At 44.7% G+C, this 24,923-nt stretch overlaps 1 protein-coding gene across 7 annotated transcripts in view; it reads left to right on the plus strand.

Moving 5' to 3' along the window:
* The window catches only part of LOC134346774 (dedicator of cytokinesis protein 9-like), a 365,134-nt gene that overhangs the window by 167,962 nt on the left and 172,249 nt on the right, over positions 1-24,923 (plus strand). For all 7 annotated transcript variants that reach the window (XM_063048402.1, XM_063048406.1, XM_063048404.1 and 4 more), the window contains exon 3: positions 10,892-10,981. In XM_063048402.1, coding sequence (XP_062904472.1) covers positions 10,892-10,981 — 90 coding nt within the window. The remainder of the gene's footprint in view (positions 1-10,891; positions 10,982-24,923) is intronic.

The raw sequence follows: 24,923 nt of genomic DNA on the forward strand, positions 1-24,923 counted from the left end.
ATGATAGCCTTTTCCTCAGGATTGGGGTGTCAAATGTATAAGTTACAGACACAAGATGAGAGATGTAAAACAGACCTGAGAGGTGACTTCTATACACAAAGTATAGTGAATCCTTGGAATGAGTTGCCAGAGGGAGTGGCTGAGGCGGGTACAATGGCAACATTTACGAGGCATTTGGATAGCCAGGGAGGATGCTGTGCTTGGCGCATGGACCAGCTGAGACGAAGGGCCTGTCGTCCTTGCTGAATTACTATATGACTCTGACTCTAATGAACCTTAAAGGTTTGGGTTGTGTCATTGGGTAGTCAGCTTACGGATTTTGGATCAGCTGTTGTCCCATTGTATAGAAAAGCGCATTTGAGTGACGCCTTCCTGCTTCTGTCGTAATGTGGATCTGTGTTCGGCTCCAATGACCAGTAGGATCCTGCTGGTCTTCTGAGGTACACGATGTGGTCACTGAACAGGGGGTCTGACAGCTGCTTCGTCTTTAGTTAGTTCCATTGTCCATCCAACATAATTAAGGCAAGACCTCTTGCTCTCATCCCCTACAGTACTTTGTCTTCTTATTCAAGTTGTGTCATCCACATTGCTTGCTGTAACCATGAATTTGTGCCCGAGGTTTTGCACTAATATCTGTTTGCCCCAGTATTGGAAGGATGTTGAGACTTTGGAGAGGGTGCCGAGGAGCTTTACTAAGATCCTGCCTGGATTAGAGAGTATAAGCTGTAAGGAAGGGTTAGACAAAATTTGAGTTACTTTCTCTGGAGAGGCCGAGGCTGAGGGGAGACCTGATGAGAAGTTTATGAGAAGCATAGACAAAGTAGACAGCCAGGGTTGAAAAGCCAAATACTAGATGGCATGCATTTAAGGTGAGAGAGAGAGAGTAAAGTTCAAAGGAGGTGTGTGGGACAAGTTTTTTTTTACACAGAGAGTGGTGGGTGTCTGGAAAGTGCTGCCAGGGGTGGGGGAGGAGGCAGATACAAAAGAAGTATGTAAGATGCTGTTTGATAGACTTATGAATATGCTGAGACTAGAGGGATATTGATATTGTGTAGGCAAAATGGATTGGTTGAGCTTAGCATTTGATTTCTAGTTTACTTTGGCAGAATATTGTTGGGCTGAAGGGCCTGTACTGTACTGCGTTCTAAAAGTGCTCAAATCTCTCTGCCTCATCAGCCTTTTAAGCTTTCACTTCTACAGTTCAGTCCTTACATAATTCACCATCTGTCAAGTCTTTGCTCACTCACGAACCTTTCACAAGCCTTGAATCCTCCCACACTCACTCTTCCACTGCGCCTTGTATTGGCAGTGCATTTGGATATGTTGTATGATCCCCTCACTGATTTTGAATGTCAGTAGCTGAAACCCAATCGATGGTCCATGCGACAGTGCGGAGTTACTACCCATATCCTCTTTATGCCCACTCTGTGTGATAGCCAAGCCCCTCTTCTTTGGTAATATCCAATCCCTGACCCCATGCATTCTTGCTGTTGCAGACAACTTGATGACTAAGAATTGCAAATGTTCACCAGCTAGGAGACCACATCCTCATCTGGTATCTGAACCTGTTATTTGGTACAGTTACTTGCCGCAGTTATTCATTCATAATTCATGGAATCACATAGCCAAGGTGGTGGTCCTACAGCCTATCATATCTTCTCTACCTGTCAAGTTGAAGTTGATTGTCAGGGACATTAATATCAAAGGTATAGATGCAACAAAAATTAGGTTTTTGCAGCTCAGCGGAATATGTTGTAAGCACAAGTTAGCATAAGTTATACAAAGTTAATAAAATGAGTGCAAGTTGAGAGAGAAATAAAGAGATGCAATCTGGGGTAGAATTGGATGAATTGTTTAACCTTGAGATGCGGGTCTTCAGGCTCCTGTTCCTCCTGCCCAATAGCAGCATCAAGAAGGGTGGTTGGGGTTCCTTAATGATGGATGTCAGCTTCCTGAGACATCGCCTCTTGTAGATGGCACTTTGGAAGACTAAGATCCATTTCCATGCTGTATCCGCATAGTCTCCATGCATCACGGACACAAAACTCCCCACTATCGGTAGTATCTACAAGAGGGGCTGCCTCGAGAAGACAACATCTATCATCAAGTGTCTCCACCATCTAGGCCACACCATCTTCTTAGAGCTACAATAGGGCAGGAGGTACAGAAACCTGAAGTTCCAACCACCAGGTTCAAGAACGTCCCTTCAACCATCACGCTCTTGAACAAAGTAGCACAGCTCTAACCACTACCTTAAAGTTGACTTTTTGCTAAATTTGACTTTTTTCCCTGTGGGGGGGAAAAAGTGTATTATTTATGTTTTTCACATGAATACTTCTTATCTGATACTATGTGCCAGTGATGCTGCTGCAAGTAAGGATTTGCTGCATCTGCATATACGTTAATAAAACTTGACTTGGAGTTTGTGCATTTGGAATGATTTGTGGAAAGTGGACGTTGTCAGTTTTAGACCTGAAGTTGGTGAGTTGAAGTATGGAAATAAAATGGCCATTGGGAGATCAGCATTTACGATAAGCAGCAGAGAACGTTTCCTGATGAACTTTTCACCAAGCAAGTTGGGGTTTTCCAGCTAATGTGCCTTCCCTTTTATGCCTTAGAGTATTCCTTCAAGGTTGTATTGTTCGATTTGAAAAGCACTACGATTTTTTTTTAATTACTTGACCGAGCTCCTTGTAAGCATGATCTCATTGTTGGAGCATTCTTTGTGAATCTACAAATCCGTTTGTGTCCCAAATGCGGAACATTTCCTGCTACGTATGCACACAAAGTATATTCAATGATTCCATAACAGCCTCTAATTAATTGCATGAAATGAATTTCACTTTGGCTGAGGATCCACTGCATTTTTTACTTGGAAGCGCCCAATAAGAAAATGCCACAAAAACACCTAATGTGATGTGTGAACTCGTCTCAGAAGCAGCGTGTAGCAATCCAAAGTTCCCATATCTCACACGACATGTCAGAACAATTGCTTCAGTAAGATAGTGTTGTTAAGAAGGCATATGGTACGTTGGCCTTCATTAGTCAGGGGGTTGAGTTTAAGAGCCGCGAGATAATGTTGAAGCTCGGTAGGACTCTGGTTAGACCACATTTGGGGTATGGTGTTCAGTTCTGGGTGTCTGATGATGAGGAGGTGAAAGCTCCTGTTAGGGTGCACAAGAGATTTACCAGGATGCTGGCTGAATTAGAGAGAACGAGGAAAGTTGGAGTGAGCTTGCACTTTTCCCTTTAGAGCGAAGGAGGATAAGAGGTGACTTGATAGAAGTCTATGAGATGATGAGAGGAATTGATAGAGTGGACAACCATCGCCTTTTTCTGGGGTGGGGGGAGGAAGAATGGCTAATACGACTGGGTGGAATCAGAGTCAGGTTTGTTATCGCTGACATTTTTCTTGAAATGTGTTATATTGTGCCAGCAGCACAGAGCAATGTATATAAAATTATCATAAGTTACAATAAGAAATGTGTATTTTTTAAAAAGTAGTGCAGAAAGAGAGCAGAAAGTAAAATAGTATTTATTGGTTCATTGTCTGTTCAGAAATCTGCTCCTGGAGGTGAAGAAGCTGTTCCTAAAATGTTGAGTATGTGTCTGCAGGCTCCTTTACCTTCTGCCTGATGGTAATAATGAGAAGAGGACATGTGAGGGTCCTTAGTGATGGACAATTTCAGAGGAATGTCCTGGGTCCAGCACTTAAGTGCCATTACAGAGAAAGCACGACAGCGCCTTTACTTTTCTTGGAAGATTCAGTGTGCTATCTAAAACTTTGACAAACTTCTAGATGTGTGGTGGAGAGTATATTGACTGGTTTCACCACGACCTGGTATGAAAGGATGTTGGGGACAACTGAACAATGGTGCACTCCCTCTGATACGGGAACGTATTCAAGTTTGTGGAGTGTGACACCAATGCCCTTGAACAGAAAATCCTACAAAAGACAGTGGATGCTGTCGAGTCCATCGTGGGTAAAAGCTCTCTCCACCACTGAGCACATCTACACGGAGTGTTGTCGCAGGAAAGCAGCATCCATCGTCCAGGAGCCCCAGCACCCAGGACATGCTCTCTTTTCACTACTGCCATCAAGAAGAAGGTACAGAAGCCTCAGGACCCACACCACCAGGTTCAGGAACAGTTATTCGGTGGGGAGGGTTGTGCCCTTGATGGAGCTGGCTAAGTCTACAGTCCTCTGCAATGTCTTGTGAACCTGTGCATCAGAGCCTCCGTACCAGAGCAACACGCTCAAAATGCTGTAGGGACTCAGTGGGTCAGTCAGCAACTGTGGAGGGGAATGAACACTCAACATTTGGGGTAGAGACCCTTCATCAGGAGCATCCACACCAGTCAGAATGCTCTCCACCATACATCTGTAGAAACTTGCGTAGGTCTTTGGTGACATGCCAAATCGCCACAAACTCCTAATGAAGTCGAGTCACTGGCATGCCTTCTTCATGATTGCATCAATGTGTTAGGCCCATCACAGTTCCTTGGAGTTGTTAACACCCAGGAACTTAAAACTGTTCACCCTTTATCTTCTACCGACTTCCCAACCTGAAGTTCTCAATCAATTATTTGGTCTTGCTGATGTTGAGTGCAAGGTTGTTGTTGTGGCACCCCTCAACCAGCCGATCTGTCCCACTCGTATACACCTCCTTGTCGCCAACTGAGATTTTTACCAACAGCACTGGTGTCACCTGCAAGTTTATAGAAGGCATTTCAGCTGTGCCTAGCCATACAGTTATGAGAATAGAGAACGCAGAGTACTGGGCTAAGCATGCATCCTTGCGCTATGCTGATGATGGTTGTCAGCAAGGTGGAGCTCTTATCACTGATCTGTTCTGACTGTGGTCTTCTGATGAGGAAATCAGGATCCGTATGCAAAGCGGAGGCACAGAGGCCCTGGATTAAAAGCTTTGGTAACTAATATTGAGAACTTGATGGTTTTGAAGGGTGAGCTATGATCGATAAACAGGAACGTGACATATATTTTGATTTAGTCCACATGCTCCAAAGTAGAGTGGAGAGCCTGTGAAATTGCATCCATATTGCAGTGAGTCCAGGTTTTTGATCAGGCCAGAGTTCAGTCTAGCCATAACCTATCTCTTGAAACATTTCATTTTGGTAGTTATGGGAGCTACTGGTCAATAGTTGTTTAGTCTGCTCTTCCTGGGACTGGTATGATTGCTGCCCTTTCGAAGTGGGTGAGAACCTTAGATTACTGCAGTGAGAGGTTGAAGATGTCCTTAAACACTACAGCTAATTGGTTAGCACAGGTTTTCAGTACACTGTCAAGTACACCGTTGGAGCCTGACACCTTGCAAGCATTCACCCTCTTAAAGGATGTTGTGATGTAGGCTTACGAGACTCGGATCACAGGGTCACCAGATACGGTGGGGATTTGCACAGGTTTAGTGTTTTATTCTTCCTTTCAACATGTGCATAAAATGTTGCCAGGTTCCCCAAAAAAGGGAGCAAACTTAAAATTAAAAAGTTACCTTTATTGAAATTAATCTCTTTCTTTCCCTTTCATAATTTTTTAAAAACTCATAAGGCAAACATAATAAATTTCTGTTAAAAAAACTGGCTTAAGCCAAAATAGGATTTAATTTTTCTCGGTAGATTTAATTTAAATAGTTGTAAGTTGATTTTGATTAATGCTATTTACAGCATGAAAATTTATTGATAATGATGAATGGTAAAGTTACTAAAAACTATAAGCCAATGCAATATGAATAAAAATATAGCTGGAGACACAATTTTATACAAGACTTTGAAAAAACGTTTTCTTACTAAGTGACATGATCAGGCTCAAATATAGGCCTGGCATGTGAAACCTGAGCTTGTTTTGTCCAATAGCCATTTAAAATAATCAGCACTTTTACATGTCATAAGGCTGTGATTTGTAGTTAAGAGTCTTTTCAATTTTGCTGGAGCCATTGCTACTTTTGTAAGTTGTTTGCCACCGACCAGGCACAATGGAAAAGGTCAACTTGGATCACCAGTCCGGGTAAAACCCATTGATAAGTACAGTAGCTTTCATTGTAAAGATAAGACTTTTTTGTGTGTTGTTGCACTAGTGCAGTGAAATGATTCAGAAGATTGTAATTCTTCATCATTAACTTCATCAGAATTATCCGTAGGACTAGGCCTAGAATCCTCCTCTTCAAAAATAGCCACATTGGACCGTCAGACATGTCTGTAAAACACAGAGTTTAACAGGGAGAGGCTGACTTCATTGCCCAAGTTGCGCAAGCCCATTCACTGCTCTGAAAATGCACTTTACGCTCTTCATCAGCCTGTCGTCTGCCCCTCCAGACTCAACCAAATAAACACGGTCCTACTGCGCACTTCCATACTGGGCTGGGAGACCTCTGATGAGATTGCTAATGGAGCTGCTTGGCCACTGCCCGTCACTGCAAGTGCTAGCATTGCATTGCGTGAAGTTAAAAAAAAATGCTTATTTTTCAAAATCACAATCTCTTGCAGAACCCCTAGCGACCTCTTGCAGACCCTAGGTTTCAGCAGATCCCCAGTTGAGAAACCCTGATCTAAGCACGCTCTAGCCCAGCAAAGCCTCTATTTCCTCAGCCTCTTTACATCTCTTAGCTTTTAAAATCTCCTTAAACCTGCCTCTTCAGTCACATTGCTTATCACCTTTCCTGAAGTCTCTTTTGTGAACCTGTTGTCTGATACTCTGAGTTCATTCCTTTGTAGAACATTGGGTTCATTTGACTTGTTTAAGTGAGATATAGATACGTTTCTGTTAAAACATTCTGCAGTTGATTAACTTGTCCTAATAGATTGAGAGTTCAGAGTTCAGAGTGTCAGAGATGAATATCTTGTGGCTCCAGTGTGTCTGCTGCTTTGTACTTATTTTGATACTCTTCATGTTCACCCTCACTGGAGGACAATCTGGATTGGGGTCCAGTTTGTTCCTCCTCTGTCACTCTGAACAGCTGTTTGGTGCCCTGTTCCAGTTTTGTTTTGCTTTAAATCCCTCTCCTGCCCCCACGTCCTTACTCCTTGTGTGACTTGAAGCTGGAGCCGTGCTAATATGTAAAGTGGAGAAAACATACCTGGGTGTCAAAGCGTGCATCCTTCTTGGTCTTCTGCTGCGACAAAGGCAGAGTTGAGTTTACTATCACAAGTACATATTTGCTCAGGTTTTATGAAAATATGACTTGCTGCAGAATCAGTGTCAGGTTTAATATCACCAGCATATGTAATGAAATTTGTTTTTGCAGCTGCAATATATAATAATAGGAAAAAACATGAATTACAGCAAGTATATACAGTATAACTATTAAATGGTTAAATTAAGTGGTGCAAAATTAGGAATAAAAAAAAGTAGTGAAGTAATGTTCATGGATTCAATGTCCATTCAGAAATCTTAAGGGATGAGGGGAAGAAGCTGTTCCTGAATCGCTGAGTGCGTGTCTTCAGGCTTCTGTACCTCCTTCCTGATGGTAGCAATGAGAACAAGGAATGACCTGGGTGATAGGGGTCCTTAATGATGGACGCCACATTTTTGAGGCACCGCTCCTTGAAGATGTAGTGGATACTACGGAGGCTAGTGCCCACGATGGAGCTGACTAAGTTTACAACTCTCTGCAGCTTATTGCGATCCTATGCAGTAGCTCCGCCACCACCCCCCCCCACACCCCCCCCATCCAAATACGAGTCGGTGAGGCAGCCAGTTAGAATACTCTCCACGGTATATCTATAGAAATTAGTGAGTATCTTTGGTAACATACCAAATTAATGAAATGTAGACGCTATTATGCTTTCTTTGTAGCATCTTAGCCTCATCTGAGCAGCATGCAGTAGAAAAAAAACAAATTAAACATAAATTATACTCTATTTTCATAAGAAAGAACATCAACTGAACATTAAAAGAAAGCCCATTGACATGCAGAGTGGTCATATTATTGCCGTACTGAGGTGATCGTGGTTGTGCTGGTCAGTTCAAGAATTAAATTGTTAAAGAGAAGTAGCTGTTCTGGAACCTGGTGGTGTGGGACCATCAGGCAGATGGTAGCAGTGAGAAGATGGCACAGCTCAGATGGTAGGGATTTTAGACAATTGGTGTTGCCTTCTTGAGGCCGCACCTCCTGTAGATACTACCGATGGTGGGGAGGAATGTGCCCGTGATGTATTGGGCAGCAACCACTACTGTTTAGAGCTTCTTGCATTCCTGCACATTCATATTACTGTACTAGACCACGATGCAACCAGTCAGGATACTTTCAGCATTGCACCTACAGAGGTTTGTTGGTGCAGATTGGGTGGAGATGGAGCTACAGTAGCTAAATTGAACTGACAAATCAGGTGAAGGGATAGACATTTAAAGGGATCTTTCAGAATTCAAATCTGACTTGCACTGTGTTTGCATAATTAAATATCTTACTTTAAAGCTGGAGATTACCTTTAACTGTTCTGGTAACCAGAACAGTTAAAGATGATGTTCAGCTTTAAAGTAAGATATTTGATTATGCAAACACAGTGTACATCAAATGATTGGGCTGATTATATTGGAAACAAAGGATGGATTTTGATTTATGGAGATAGTACCTCACCACTATCCCCACCACTAGACAATAAGACCATTCAGCCCATTGAGTCTGCTCCTTCATTCCATCATGGCTGATTTATTATTCCTCCCAACCCTATTCTCCTGCCTTCTCCCCTTAAACTTTGACACCCTGACTCATCAAGAACCTGTCAAACTCCGATTTGAATAGACCCAATGACTTGGCTCCTCAGCCGTCTGTGGTGAGGAACTCCCACAGGTGCATCATCCTCTGACTAAAGAGATTTCCCCTTATCTCTGTTCTAAATGGAGGTCCCTCTATTCTGAGGATATGCCCTTTGGTCCTAAACTCTCAACGTCCACTCTATCTAGGCCTTTCGATAATCACTAGGTTTCAGTGAGGTTCCTTCCCCCACCCCGCATTCTTTCGAACTCCAGAAAATCATCAAATGTTCCTCATATATTAACCCTTTCATTCTCGTGAACCTAATCTTTTACTGAAGAGCAATGCTCCAGAGATGAGAACAACAAAGAGGTAGTCACAGGAGACTGAGGAGCAGCTACATAATGCTTTGAGTCGGTGGACTGGGCTGTGTTCAAGGTCTCAGCAGAGGATCTGAACCAACACACCACGGCTGTCACAGATCTTATAAAAAATAAGCGTAGACGAGGGTGTTCCCACAAAATCATTCAGAGTCTTCCCTAACCAGAAGCCCAAGATGAACCAGATCAGTGGAATTCAATTCTGGTGGCTAAGTTAAACAAAAGAGGTCCAGGTATGATCTCCAGAAAGCCATCTCATGTGTGAAGTGGCAATTCCAGGTTATACTTGAATCACTGAAGGATGCTCAACAGCTGTGCCAGGGCTTGAATGCAGTCACATCACACAAAGTAAAATTAAGCGACATTGGTGACCACAAGGCATTGCTCCCAGATGAGCTCCATGGCTTTTATGATCACTTTGACCATCAAAATATGGAAGCACCTGCACAAACTCCCACATCGCCTTATGACCCCGTGATTTCAGTCTCTGGGGCTGACGTGAGAGTATCCTTCAGGAGGATGAACCCACGGAAAGTATCCAGCCCAGACAGGTGGCTTGGCTGAGTACTAAAAACCTGTACAGATGTCCTCAGTCATACCGATGTCTAAGACGAATTTGATAACGTGCCTCCCTGCTTCCTCAACACTACCTGCCCCTCCACCTATCTTCATATTGTCTGCAAACTTGGCCTCAAAGCCACCAACTCCGTCATCAAACCAAATCTGACTGAGTGGCAGAGGACCCCTGGACACAATGCTGGATGGCTTACACTTGTTACTGTCTTGGTGTTACAGATGTAATGGTATGTGAGCGCAAATATGATAAGCTGAAATGGAGTGTTGGCAAGTGCAAGGGTTATCTGGAGCAGATGTGGGGATGGATTGAACAATTTAGTCATTTAGCCTGACTCTTTAAAAAGAAAACTCATTGAACTGGGGGACCTGAATGCACACAGACACTCAAGAAACTGCAGATACTGGAAGCACAAAACCAGAACAATGAAGGGTCTCATCAGGTCAGGCAGCATTCATTGTGGGGAATAAACAGTTGAATTTTCAGGCCAAATCAGTGCATCAGGTCTGGGATTATGCATGTACACAAAATGCTGGAGGAATTCAACAGGTCAGGCAGCATCCATAGGGAGGAATAAACAGTGGACGTTTGGGGCTGAAACCCTTCAGGAGTTTCAGTGGTGGCAAGAGTTCTGAATCATTTTGGCCTGAAATTCTGGCTGTTTATTCCCGTCCGTAGATGCTGCCTGACCTGCTGAGTCCCTCCAGGAGTTTGTGTGTGTTACTTTGGATTTCCAGCATCTGCAGAATCTCTTCTGTTTAGAGATTATGATTAGGTGAAACAGGACATATGGGGAGTGATAGTATCCAGATGATGGTATCTTTGCCTTAAAGAGGTGCTTTTTGTATGTGTGGGTGAGTGTATGTGTAGAAGTTCTGAAATATTATGTGAAAAAGGTATGGTTTTGCCACTTTTTGGAAAGAAAACCCTGAAAAGCCCTTCCTTGCATCAGGACTTAAATTTTCCACACACATTGCATCTACTTTCTGTTCTCGTTTGCTTCCACTCGGTAATGAATTGCTTTCATTAAATGAAGAGAACAAAACCCCCGTACGTCACATTTTCATTCTGAGACTTTAACTCTGCTTCCCTCTCCACGGGCATGGTATATCCCCAACACTTCATTAATTCCAGATGTCCAGTATCTGCAAAGTTGTACTTATTTTCTGGAGGTTTTGAATTCGCTGTTGCATTCAATTGAAAATTGTTTTCTTTTGGTGTCCCATCAGATCAAGACGTTGAAGCGACATGGGCGAACGCTGTGCTCCACCGTGCCAGAGAATGCAAGGAGAGAAGCTAAGAGCTTGCTCGTCACTGAAGTAAGAGAGCAGCAATCAGTTGTACATTCAGCCAGGGAGCTGGCTGGCTTCTTACTCTATTTATAAATACTTTAATCTACTCACTGCTGTAAGCTATACTTCTTGTTTGACGTGGTGCACGTTCACTTTGTTAGACGAAGTTGCCTGAGAAGTCTGTTGTCAAAGTAAAAATTATTATTTATATGCATTTATTTGAATGTAGAAGATTAAGGGTTGATCTGTTCAAGATGTCTTGAGGATTGGACAAGGTGCATGGAGTGAAACTGCTTTCTCTCTTGGGAGTGCAGAGGGAAATGGTTGGGAGGAAATAATAGATTAGCACACCACAAGAACAGGCCTTTCGGCTCACAATATCTGTGCTGACCATGGTACCTATCTAACCTCATCCCAACTGCCCGTACATGGTCCATATACCTCTATTTCCGGCCTGTTCAGGTGTGTACCTAAATGCCTTATAGAACTGCAATCGCATCTGCTTCTGCCACTTCCCCTGGTCGCCCATTCCAAGCACCTACCACTTTCTTTGTAAACATAAAACTTACCGTAGACATTTCCTTAAACTCGTTCCCTCCACACCTTCAATTGGGGTGGCGCAGTATCGCAATGGGTTAGAGTTACACATTACAGTGCCAATGGTCGGGTTTCAATTCCTGTAAGGAGTTTTTATATTCTCCCTGTGGCTGCTGGGGAGTAACGGTGGCTGTCCTCCCAAATTCCAAAGGCGTATGAGTTAGCGTTGGTACGTTGTGATGTGCTACGTTGGTGCTGGAAGCATGCGACACTTGAGGACTGCCCCTGCACAGCCTCAGACTGTGTTGGTCATTGACGAGAGAAGCTCATTTCAGTGTGTGTTTCAATGTACATGTGATAAATAAAAGCTAGTTTTATCTTATTTGTTTACACCCTGACTATCTACTGTATATCTCTCGTAATTTTATATACTTATATTATGTCACTCCTCAGCCCCCATATTAAATAATTTAAGTTTGTCCTTATGGTTAATACTCCATTCCTGTCAGCATCCTGATGAACCTCTTTTGTATTCCCTTCAAATCCTCTACATTCTTCTGATGGTGTGTTGACCGTAACCACACACAGTCGTCCACTGACTTTCCCCGTGGCCTATTCTCCCCATAATTTCCTCACCCATCCCTCATCCACTGTGGAGATTCCACCAGGGACACAATTTACAGCAGCCAATTAACACGCCGCCTGCACGTCTTTGGGATGTGAAAAGGAGACCAGAGCACTCGGGGAAAACCTACACAGTCACTGGGAGACGGTGCAAGCTGCACGCAGTCAGTGCTGCAGATCAGGACTGAACCTGAGCCTCCTTACTAGCTCCACAAGTCATCTGCGTTGATACCTCACTTGACAAGATAGGGCATGGAATTATTTACTGAACTGTTGAGAAGACCAGTGGGTCAGAATTCAGTACCAACATGTTCCTGTGAGGAAGAGAGACAGAGCTAGAATAATGTTCCGTTATTCAAGAAGAGAACCAGGGATAATCCTGGAAATTATAGAACATAGAACATAGAATAGTACAGCACATTACAGGCCCTTTGGCCCACAATGTTGTGCCGACCCTCAAACCCTGTCTCCCATATAACCCCCCACCTTAAATTCCTCCATATACCTGTCTAGTAGTCTCTTAAACTTCACGAGTGTATCTGCCTCCACCACTGACTCAGGCAGTGCATTCCACGCACCAACCACTCTCTGAGTAAAAAAACCTTCCTCTAATATCCCCCTTGAACTTCCCACCCCTTACCTTAAAGCCATGTCCTCTTGTATTGAGCAGTGGTGCCCTGGGGAAGAGGCACTGGCTATCCACTCTATCTATTCCTCTTATTATCTTGTACACCTCTATCATGTCTCCTCATCCTCCTTCTCTCCAAAGAGTAAAGCCCTAGCTCCCTTAATCTCTGATCGTAATGCATACTCTCTAAACCAGGCAGCATCCTGGTAAATCTCTGTACCCTTTCCAATGCTTCCACATCCTTCCTATAGTGAGGCAACCAGAACTGGACACAGTACCCCAAGTGTGGCCTAACCAGAGTTTTATAGAGCTGCATCATTACCCCACGACTCTTAAACTCTATCCCTCGACTTATGAAAGCTAACACCCCATAAGCTTAAACAACAGGAATTCTGCAGGTTCTGGAAATTCAAGCAACACACATCAAAGTTGCTGGTGAACGCAGCAGGCCAGGCAGTATCTGTAGGAAGAGGTGCAGTCGATGTTTCAGTTCGAGACCCTTCATCAGGACTAACTGAAGGAAGAGTGAGTAAGGGATTTGAAAGTTGGAGGGGGAGGGGGAGATCCAAAATGATAGGAGAAGACAGGAGGGGGAGGGATAGAGCCAAGAGCTGGACAGGTGATAGGCAAAAGGGGATACGAGAGGATCATGGGACAGGAGGTCCGGGAAGAAAGACAAGGGAAGGGGGGGGGACCCAGAGGATGGGCAAGAGGTATATTCAGAGGGACAGAGGGAGAAAAAGGAGAGTGAGAGAAAGAATGTATGCATAAAAATAAGTAACAGATGGGGTACGAGGGGGAGGTGGGGCCTTAGCGGAAGTTAGAGAAGTCGATGTTCATGCCATCAGGTTGGAGGCTACCCAGATGGAATATAAGGTGTTGTTCCTCCAATCTGAGTGTGGCTTCATCTTTACAGTAGAGGAGGCCGTGGATAGACATGTCAGAATGGGAATGGGATGTGGAATTAAAATGTGTGGCCACTGGGAGACCCTGCTTTCTCTGGCGGACAGAGTGTAGATGTTCAACAAAGCGGTCTCCCAGTCTGTGTCGGGTCTCGCCAATATATAAAAGGCCACATCGGGAGCACCGGACGCAGTATATCACCCCAGTCGACTCACAGGTGAAGTGTTGCCTCACCTGGAAGGACTGTTTGGGGCCCTGAATGGTGGTAAGGGAGGAAGTGTAAGGGCATGTGTAGCACTGGTTCCGCTTACACGGATAAGTGCCAGGAGGGAGATCAGTGGGGAGGGATGGGGGGGGACGAATGGACCGGTAAGACTCACATCAGTGGTAGGGAAGTTACGGGAGAGAATTCATAGGGATGGGATTCATGAGCATTTGGAAAACCATGGCCTAATTAGGGAGAGAAATGACAGCTTTGTGCGGGGCAAGTCATGCCTCATTAACTTGATTGAATTTTGACAAAGTGACGAGGATGATTGATGAGGGCAGAGCTGTGAATGTTGTCTACATGGATTTTAGTAAGCTATTTGACAAGGCCCTTCATGGGAGGCACGTCCAGAAGATTAAGATGCATGGGATCCATGGCTGTTTTAATTCTGAACTGGTCTGCCCATGGAAGACAGGGTAGTGGTCGAAGGAACTTACTCTAGCTGGAAGTCTGTGATTATTGGTGTTGTGCAGGTATTTGTACTGGGACCTCTGCTGTTTGTGATTTATATAAATGACCTGGATGAAAATGTACAGTAGATGGATGGGTTAGTAAGTTTGCAGAAGATGTGAAGATTCATTGTGTTGTGGTTAGCGTAGAAGGCTGGCAAAGAATAAAACACGATACAGACATGAGAAATTCTGTAGATGCTGGAAATCCAAAGCAACACACTGAAAATGCAAGAGGAACTCAGCAGGTCAGGCAGCTTCTATGGAAGTGAATAAACAGTTGACATTTCAGGACTAGAGAGGAAGGGGGAAGATAGAGTAAAAAGGTGGGGGAGGGGAATGAGGCTAGCTCGAAGGTGATAGGTGAAGCTAGGTGGGTATGAATGGCAAAGGGCTAGAAAGAAAGGAATGTGATAGGAGAGGAGAGTGGACCAAAGGAGAAAGGGAAGGAAGAGAAGACCCCAGAGGAGGTAAGGGTGATAGTTCCTCATGTTTTTACCTACTAATCCATGAGCCTCCACATCCAACACATCATTCTCTGCAAGTTCTGCCATCGCCAAAGGGATCCTACCACCAATCATATCTTTGCACCCCCCCCCCACCGCCTGTTTTCAGCAGGAATTGCTCCCTCCATGATTTCTTTGTCCATTCGTCCCTCCCCACGAATCTCCCTCCTGGCACTTATCCCTGCAAGCAGCCAAAGTTCTATACATGCCCATTCACCTTTCAGGGCCCCAAGCAGTCCTTCCAGGTGAGGCAACTCTTCCTCTACAAAGTTGCTGGGGGTCGTCTATTGTATCTGGTGCTCCTGCTGCGGCCTCCTTTACATTGGTGAGACCAGTCGTAAATTGGGGTGCTGCTTCGTCAGGACCCCCACTCCACCCAGCCAAAGCAGAACTTCCTGGTGGCCAAACATTTTAATTCCAGTTCCTATTCCCGTTCTGACATGCTCGTCCATTCTGCCTCAATGAGGCCACCCTCAGGGTGGAGGAGCAACACCTTGTATGCCATCTGGGTTGTCTCCGTCCCGATGGCATGAATATTGATTTCTCTTTCCAATTTAAAAAATTATGGAGTATTGCACACAGTTCTGGTCGGCCAATTATTGGAAAGAGGTTGAGGCTTCGGAGAGGGTGCAGGGGAGGTTTTACCAGGATGTTGCCTGGATTAGAGGGCATGTGCTTTAATGAGAGGTTGGACAAACTTCGGTTGTTTTCTATAGAGCGGTGGTGGGTGAGTGGAGATCAAATAGAGGTTTACAAGATTACGAGAGGAGTAGATAAGACAGTATCTTTGTCCCAGGGTTGAAACGTCTAATGCCATTGGGCAGGCATTTAAGATGGGAGGGGGTAATTTCAAAGGAGATGTGAGGGACAAGTTTTATTTTACACAGAGAGTGGTGTGTGCCTGGAATGTGCTGCCTGGGGTGGTGGTAAAGGCAGATACAGAAGGGATTTTGAAGTGACATGAATGTGAGGCAAATGGAAGGATTTGGACATTGTGTAGGCAGAAGAGATTAGTTTAGTTGGCCATTTGATTACTAGTTTAATTGGATTGGTACAGAATTGTGGGCCAAAGGTCCTGTTCCTGTGCTCTACTGTTCAATGTTCTTTGTTCTATGTTTGGGACAGGAGACGTTTGCAAATTTAGTCAGAAAAGGAAATGAAGCTCATGTAGGTTTAGGAAGCTGAATTCAGACAGAGCCTTTAAGGAAAAGAAATGAAAGAGGAGAGGGCTTAAACAATGAATCAAGAGGGCATGAAATGTTCAGGTGAGCAGGATGAAAGAGAATCCCAGAGATTTTTATACATACAGTACATGATAAATGAGGGGAGAGGGTAGGACTGATCAGAATCAGGTTTAATATCACTGACCTATGTCGTGAACTTTGTTGTTTTGCGGCAGCATTACAGTGCAATACATAAAAATACAATAAATTAAAATAAGAAGTCTGTGTATTAAAAATTAAATTAAATAAGTAGTGGGAAAAGGGTGCCAAATGGTGAGATAGTGTTCATGGGTCGGTTCATCGCTTGTTCAGAAATCCGATGGCGGAGGGGAAGAAGCGGTTCCTGAAGTGTTGAGTGTGTGCCTTTAGGCTTTTGTACCTCCTCTCTGGTAGAGGTAGTCATGTCACAGAGGCTTGTTCCCACGATGGAACTGGCTGACTTGACAGCCCTCTGCAGCTTATTTCAATCCTCTCCATACCAGATGGTGATGCAGTCAGTTAGAATGCTCCCCATGGTACATCTGTAGAAATATGCTAGACCCCTTGGGGACAAATGAAGGAATTTACGCCTGGAGTTCGAAGTGGGCGAGACAGTAAACAAATACTTCACATCACTATTCACCAAGGAAAAGGACATGGAGGATATTGTGATCAGGGAGAGAGATGCTAATATTCTAGGGCATGTTGATAGCAAAGACCATAAGACCATAAGACCAAGGAGCAGAAGTAGGCCATTCAGCCCATTGATTCTGCTCCGCCATTTTATCATGAGCTGATCCATTTTATCCTATTTAGTCCCACTGCCCCGCCTTCTCACCATAACCTTTGATGCCCTGGCTACTCAGATACCTATCAATCTCTGCCTTAAATACACCCAATGACTTGGCCTCCACTGCTGCCCGTGGCAACAAATTCCATAGGTTCACCACCCTCTGACTAAAAAAATTTTTTCGCATTTCTGTCCTGAAAGGGTGCCCTTCAATCCTGAAGTCATGCCCTCTCATACTAGACTCCCCTATCATGGGAAACAACTTTGCCACATCCACTCTGTCCATGCCTTTTAACATTCGAAATGTTTCTATGAGGTCTCCCCTCATTCTTCTAAACTCCAAGGAATACAGTCCAAGAGCGGACAAACGTTCCTCATATGTTAACCCTCTCACTCCCGGAATCATTCTAGTGAATCTTCTCTGTACCCTCTCCAACGTCAGCACATCCTTTCTTAAATAAGGAGACCAAAACTGCCCACAGTACTCCAAGTGAGGTCTCACCAGCGCCTTATAGAGCCTCAACATCACATCCCTGCTCCTATACTCTATTCCTCTAGAAATGAATGCCAACATTGCATTCGCCTTCTTCACTACTGACTCAACCTGGAGGTTAACTTTAAGGGAATCCTGTACGAGGACTCCCAAGTCCCGTTGCATCTCAGAACTTTGAATTCTTTCCCCATTTAAATAATAGTCTGCCCGTTTATTTTTTCTGCCAAAGTGCATAACCATACACTTTCCAACATTGTACTTCATTTGCCACTTCTCTGCCCATTCTTCCAATCTATCCAAGTCTCTCTGCAGACTCTCCATTTCCTCAGCACTACCGGCCCCTCCACCTATCTTCGTATCATCAGCAAACTTAGCCACAAAGCCATCTATTCCATAATCCAAATCGTTGATGTACAATGTAAAAAGAAGCGGCCCCAACACGGACCCCTGTGGAACACCACTGGTAACCGGCAGCCAACCAGAATAGGATCCCTTTATTCCCACTCTCTGTTTCCTGCCAATCAGCCAACGCTCTATCCACGTATGTAACTTTCCCGTAATTCCATGGGCTCTTATCTTGTTAAGCTGCCTCATGTGTGGCACCTTGTCAAAGGCCTTCTGAAAATCCAAATATACAACATCCACTGCATCTCCCTTGTCTAGCCTACTGGTAATTTCCTCAAAAAATTGTAATAGGTTTGTCAGGCAGGATTTTCCTTTAAGGAATCCATGCTGAGTTCTGCCTATATTGTCATATGCCTCCAGGTACTCTGTAACCTCATCCTTGACAATCGACTCCAACAACTTCCCAACCACCGACGTCAAGCTAACAGGTCTATAATTTCCTTTTTGCTTCCTTGCCCCCTTCTTAAATAGGGGAGTGACATTTGCAATCTTCCAGTCTTCCAGAACCATGGCAGAATCTATCGACTTTTGAAAGATCATCGCTAATGCCTCTGCAATCTGCACAGCTACTTCCTTCAGAACACGAGGGTGCATTCCATCTGGTCCAGGAGATTTATCGACCTTTAGCCTATTCAGCTTCCTAAGTACTTTCTCTGTCGTAATTGTGACTGCGCACACTTCTCTTCCCTGCCACCCTTGAGTGTCCGGTATCCTGCTGTCTTCCTCAGTGAAGACTGATGCAAAATACTTGTTCAATTCCTCTGCCATCTCCTCATCTCCCACTACAATTTCTCCAGTATCATTTTCTATCAGTCCTATATCTACTCTCACCTGTCTCTTACTCTTTATATACTTGAAAAAGCTTTTAGTATCCTCTTTGATATTATTTGCTAGTTTCCTTTCATAGTTAATCTTTTCTCTCTTAATGACCTTCTTGGTTTCCTTTTGTAAGGTTTTAAAGACTTCCCAATCCTCTGTCTTCCCACTAATTCTTGCTTCCTTGTATGCCCTCTCCTTAGCTTTAACTTTGGCTTTGACTTCTCTTGTCAACCACGGTTGCATCCTTTTTCCACTCGAAAATTTCTTCTTTTTTGGAATATACCTGTCTTGCACATTCCTCAGTCCTCGCGTGAACTCCAGCCACTGCTGCTCTGCCGTCTTTCCCGCCAGTGTCTCTTTCCAGTCAACTTTGGCCAGTTCCTATCTCATGCCACTGTAGTTTCCTTTACTCCACTGAAATACCGACACATCAGATTTCGGCTTCTCTTTTTCTAATTTCACAGTGAACTCAATCATGTTATGATCACTGCCTCCTAAGGGTTCTTTCACCTCAATCTCTCCAATCACCTCCAGTTCATTACACAATACCCAGTCCAGTACAGCCGATCCCCTAGTGGGCTCAACAGCAAGCTGTTCTAAAAAGCCATCTCGCAGACATTCTACAAATTCGCTCTCTTGAGATCCAGTGCCGACCTGATTTTTCCAATCTACTCGCATGCTAAAATCCCCCACAATTATTATAACACTGCCCTTCTGACAAGCCTTTTCTATTTCCAGTTGTAATTTGTAGTCCACATCCCTGCAGCTGTTTGGAGGCCTATAAATAACTGCCATCAGGGTCCTTTTACCCCTGCTATTTCTTAGCTCAACCCATAAAGATTCTGCACCTTCCGATCCTATATCACCTCTTTTTAATGATTTAATATCATTTCTTACCAATAAAGCCACGCCTCCCGCTCTGCCTACCTTCCTATCCTTCCGATACACCGTGTATCCTTGGACGTTCAGCTCCCAGAGACATGCATCCTTTAGCCAGGTCTCAGTGATGGCCACAATATCATACCTGCCAATCTGTAGCTGTACAACAAGATCATCCACCTTATTTCTTATGCTGCGTGCATTTAAGTACAACACCTTAAGACCAGTATTTGATACTTTTTGCTTTGATTTCACTGCAACTTTATTGCACTGCAACTCATCCCAATGGCTACACATTTGCCCCATCACCTGCCTGTCTTTCCTGACATCTTTACTGCTCACTATCTTAGATTTATTTCTGTTTTCCCCTTCCTCCGCTCTATCATTCCGGTTCCCATCCCCCTGCCAAATTAGTTTAAACCCTCCCTAACAGCTCTATTAAACTTTCCCGCCAGGATATTGGTCCCCTTCGGGTTCAGGTGTAACCTGTCCTTTTTGAACAGGTCATACTTGCCCCAGAAGAGATCCCAATTATCCAAGAATCTGAAGCCCTGCCCCCTACACCAGTCTCTCAGCCAGGCATTCATCTGCCTGATCCGACTGCGCTTGCCCTCGCTAGCACGTGGCACAGGTAGCAATCCCAAGATTACTACCCTGGAGATCCTGCTTCTCAGCTTCCTTCCTAACTCCTGGAAATCTCTCTTCAGGACCTCCTCCTTTGTCCTATCTATGTCATTGGTACCAACATGTACCAAGACAACTGGCTGCTCACCCTCCCCCTTTAGAATATTCAGGACCCAATCCGAGACATCCCGTACCCTGGCACCTGGGAGGCAACACACCATGCAGGTATCCCTCTCAGGCTCACAGAATCTCCTGTCTGTTCCCCTGACTGTGGAATCCCCCACGACTACCGCATTTCTCTTCACCCTCCTTCTCTCCTGCACAACAGCGCCAGGCTCAGTGCCAGAGACCCGGTCACCGTGGGCGTCCCCCGTCAGGTCATCCCCCTCAACAGTATCCAGAACAAGATACTTGTTGCTGAGGGGGACAGCCACAGGGGTGCTCTCCACTATCCGGGCATTTCCCTTCCCTCTCTTGACAGTGACCCAGTGTTCTGACTCCTGTAGCCTAGGGATGACTACTGACTCCTGTAGCCTAGGGATGACTACCTCCCTGTAGCTCCTGTCTATCACCTCTTCACTTTCCCTGATAAGCACTAGGTCATCAAGCTGCAGCTGCAGATCCCTAACACGGTCTCTGAGGAGCTGCAACTCGGTGCACCTGGCGCAGATGTAGCCATCAGGGAGGCTGGAAGTCTCCCAGGATTCCCACATCTGACACCCTGAACAAAGCACTAACCCTGCAGGCATGCTATCTAATTCTACACAAATGAAACAGGAAAAATAAGTCTACTCACCCACTTACCTCGCCAAACAGACAAACTTTTTAAACCGTTAGCTGTGAGAGCCCTGCTGTTCCTGTCTGTCCGGGCCGATTCACGAAAGGGGTTGGGGTGGGGGAGAGAAAAAAAAGAATTGGCGCTTCGCTCTCGTCTCTTCCCGTTTATCGCCGAAGCCCGTTGAAGCTAAAGCCCTACACTCTGCTACCGCTCACTCAGCTGCCCGCTGTATAGGGTGGTCGCCTTTTTAAACTCTCCGCGCGGTCCTGCTGACGTCACGCGCCTGCGCAGTCTCGCCCTTCTTGCACTCAAAGTTTTAAAAATAAAAACTGCCTTCCTTCACAATTCAGCTCCTACGACGCTCTGTAGTCCCGATCCAAAGGATAGCCGTTGGTAGCAACCTGCCTTTTTAAACTGTCCGCGCGGTCCTGCTGACGTCACGCGCCTGTGCAGTCTCACCCTTCTTGCACTTGAAGAAGAGATGGTGTTGGGGCTCTTGAGAAGATTAAAGTGAGTATAAGACCCCAGCGCCTATTGCAATCTATCCCAGATCATTGAAAGGGGCAAGAGAGGGGATTACAGAGATCTTTGTGTCCACTTCAGGCACAGGCGAGGTCCCTGAGGACTGGACAACAGCCAGTATTGTTCATTCACAAACAAGAGAAAATCTGGAGATGCTGGAAATCCAAGCAACACACACGAAATGCTGGAGGAACTCAGCAGGCCAGGTAGCATCTACAGAAAAGAATAAACAGTCGATGTTACGGGCCAAGACCCTTCACAAGAGCCAGTCCTGATGAAGGGTCTCGACCTGAAACGTTGATTGTTTACTCTTTTATATATATGCTGCCTGGCCTGCTGAATTTATCCAGCATTTTGTGTGTGTTGTCAATATTGTTGCTCTTTTTTTAGAAGGGAGTGGATGCAAATCAGGTAAGGTGAGCCTTGCATCAGTGGTAAGGAAATTATCGGAAAAGGTTCTTAGGGTTAGGATCTACTCACATCTGGAAAAGTATAAAATTATTAGGGATAGCAAGCATGGCTTTGTGCAGGGGTGGCCATGTCTTTTTCGAACTTGAAAGTGTTGTTTGAGGCCAGGAAGATGATTAAAGAAGATAAGGCAACGGATTTTGTATACAAGGACTTCAGTACAGCTGTTGACAAGGTTGCTCATTGCAGACTGATCCAGAGGACTAAATCACAGCAAAACTGTATGATTGGATTCAAAATTGGCTTGGCCTTAGAAGACAGAGTAATAGTAATAGTGGAGGGGTGTAATTTTGACTGAAGGTCTGTGAACAGTTATGTTCTGCAGGGAACAGTGCTGCGACCTTGATGTGTGTAAAAATGTCTGATTAGGAAGCTTGTAGCCAACACAAAAATTAGCAGAGCTGTGGACAGATTGACAAAGGATTCATCAGGATATAAGACCAGTGGGAAATGGCAGAAAAGGAGTTTAAGTCGGACAAGTGTGGGGTGTTGTACTTTGGGATGTCAAACATGAAAGGAAATTACACAGCAAACGATAGGACCCTTAGGAGCATTTATGTACAGAGAGATCTTGGGGTGCAATTATATAGCTCTCTGAAAGTGGCAGCACAAACAGGGTGGTAAAGGTGGGTGTGGCATATGTGCCTTCTGTGGTGAGGTCTTTGAATATAAAAGTCAGAAACCCATGATCTGTATGAATGGAATGCAGAACCAGTTTTTCTGTACATGTGACGATGATAAGCCATTTCCAATTCCAGCTATATGAAAGTTTGATTTGGCTACATTTGGAATTGTGTGTGCAGTTCTGGTCGCCACACGAGAGGAATGATGTGCAGGCTTTAGAGAGAGTGCAGATGAGATTCACCAAGATGTAGCTTAGATTGGGAAGTATTCACTATGAGGAGAAGTTGGACAAATTTGGATTGTTTTCTCTGGAGCATTGAAAGCTAAGGGATGAGTCAAAGTTATGAGAGGCGTTGCTAGGTTGGAATGTCTGAGTGTTTTTCCCAGAGTGGAAATGTTGAACACTGGAAACATAACTATAATGTAAGAGGGGCAATGTTTAAAGGTGACCTGTGAGGCGTTAGTTTTTACAGAGAGATTGGTAGGTGCCTGGAAAGTGGTGGAAGATGATAAGATAGCAATAGGTAAGAGGCACTGAGACACACGTGACACACAAACAGACAAAATGGAGGGATACAGACAAGGTTCTGGCAGGTGGGATCACTTTGGAATTGATATCATGAGCTGAAGAGACCTTTCCAATGCTGCACGGTTCTCTGATCTTTGTTCTGAATATCTGGGGAAATTCCAAGGGCAACTTTAGATCTCGGTTTATCCACCAGTAGGTTTGTTTTATGAAAACATTGACGGATATTGTACAGGAAGCAGAATTAAGGTGGAAATAATGTTAACAACAGGAATTCTGCAGATGCGGGAAATTCAAGCAACACACATCAAAGTTGCTGGTGAACGCAGCAGGCCAGGCAGCATCTCTAGGAAGAGGTACAGTCGACGTTTCAGGCCGAGACCCTTCGTCAGGACTAACCAAAGGAAGAGTTAGTAAGAGATTTGAAAGTGGGAGGGGGAAGGGGAGATACAAAATGGTAGGAGAAGACAGGAGGGGGAGGGATGGAGCCAAGAGCTGGACAGGTGATTGGCAAAGGGGATATGAGAGGATCATGGGACAGGAGGTCCGGGGAGAAAGACAAGGGTGGGGGAACCCAGAGGATGGGCAAGGGGTATAGTCAGAGGGACAGAGGAAGAAAAAGGAGAGTGAGAGAAAGAATGTGTGTATAAAAATAAATAACAAATGGGGTACGAGGGGGAGGTGGGGCATTAGCGGAAGTTAGAGAAGTCAATGTTCATGCCATCAGGTTGGAGGCTACCCAGATGGAATATAAGGTGTTGTTCCTCCAACCTGAGTGTGGCTTCATCTTTACAGTAGAGGAGGCTGTGGATAGACATACATTCTTTCTCTCACTCTCCTTTTTCTCCCTCTGTCCCTCTGACTATACCCCTTGACCATCCTCTGGGTTCCCCCCCGCTTGTCTTTCTCCCTGGACCTCCTGTCCCATGATCCTCTCATATCCCCTTTGCCAATCACCTGTCCAGCTCTTGGCTCCATCCCTCCCCCTTCTGTCTTCTCCTATCATTTTGTATCTCCCCCTCCCCCTCCCACTTTCAAATCTCTTACTAACTCTTCCTTCAGTTAGTCCTGACGAAGGGTCTCGGCCTGAAACATCGACTGTACCTCTTCCTGGAGATGCTGCCTGGCCTGCTGCGTTCACCAGCAACTTTGATGTGTGTTGTGGGAATAATGTTGCTGTTCTGATGCATCAAGTTTTTAATGAAATAGTGCTTATACATCTGTCAGTGATATGAGAGCAGTGCTGTGTGTGTTGTGAGGCTGGCTTGCTGTGTAGAAACCAGACCTAGAGGTAGAAAGTTTGATACAAAGTTCCACTGAAACAATTTTCCTTTTGTCTGAAGCTTTCCTGTTTATCTCACCGCTTTCATAAGTGAACAAAAAGCTTAGGGTGGATTGAAAGTTGATTATTTGGACTGAAGAGTTTGGAAAATTTTAGACTTTGGGAGTGTCTTGCCGCAAAGTGGCGGAGGGTGGTGGGGGTTGGGGGAGGGTGATAGTTGACATGTGCAAAACTGGTAGTGTGAACAGGATGGATTGTTTTTCCACGAGCAGAGATTCAAAGCAAAGGGTGTGAAGACGAGGGAGTTATGAAAAGGGCGGTGTGGGATCTTAAAAGCTTCTTGAAGCAGAAACCCAGACATTTTAATTAGTCTGACCCCTTGAGGAACCATGTCCTGTTGGCAAGTGGGATTAGTCCCTGAGGACAGCTCTATAGAATCAGACTGCATGGGAAAAAAGCTATAAGACATAGGAGCAGTATTAGGCCATTCAGCCCATCAGGTGTGTTCTGCCATTCAATCATTGCTTATTTATTATCCTCCTCAACCCCATTCTCCTGTTTTCTTTCCATAAGTTTGATACCCTGACTAACCAAGAACCTATCAGCCTCCATTGAGCTGAACATTAAGCAGCATTTACACCA

This window comes from Mobula hypostoma, chromosome 5, assembly GCF_963921235.1.
Source record: "Mobula hypostoma chromosome 5, sMobHyp1.1, whole genome shotgun sequence".
NCBI classification, from domain to species: domain Eukaryota; kingdom Metazoa; phylum Chordata; class Chondrichthyes; order Myliobatiformes; family Myliobatidae; genus Mobula; species Mobula hypostoma.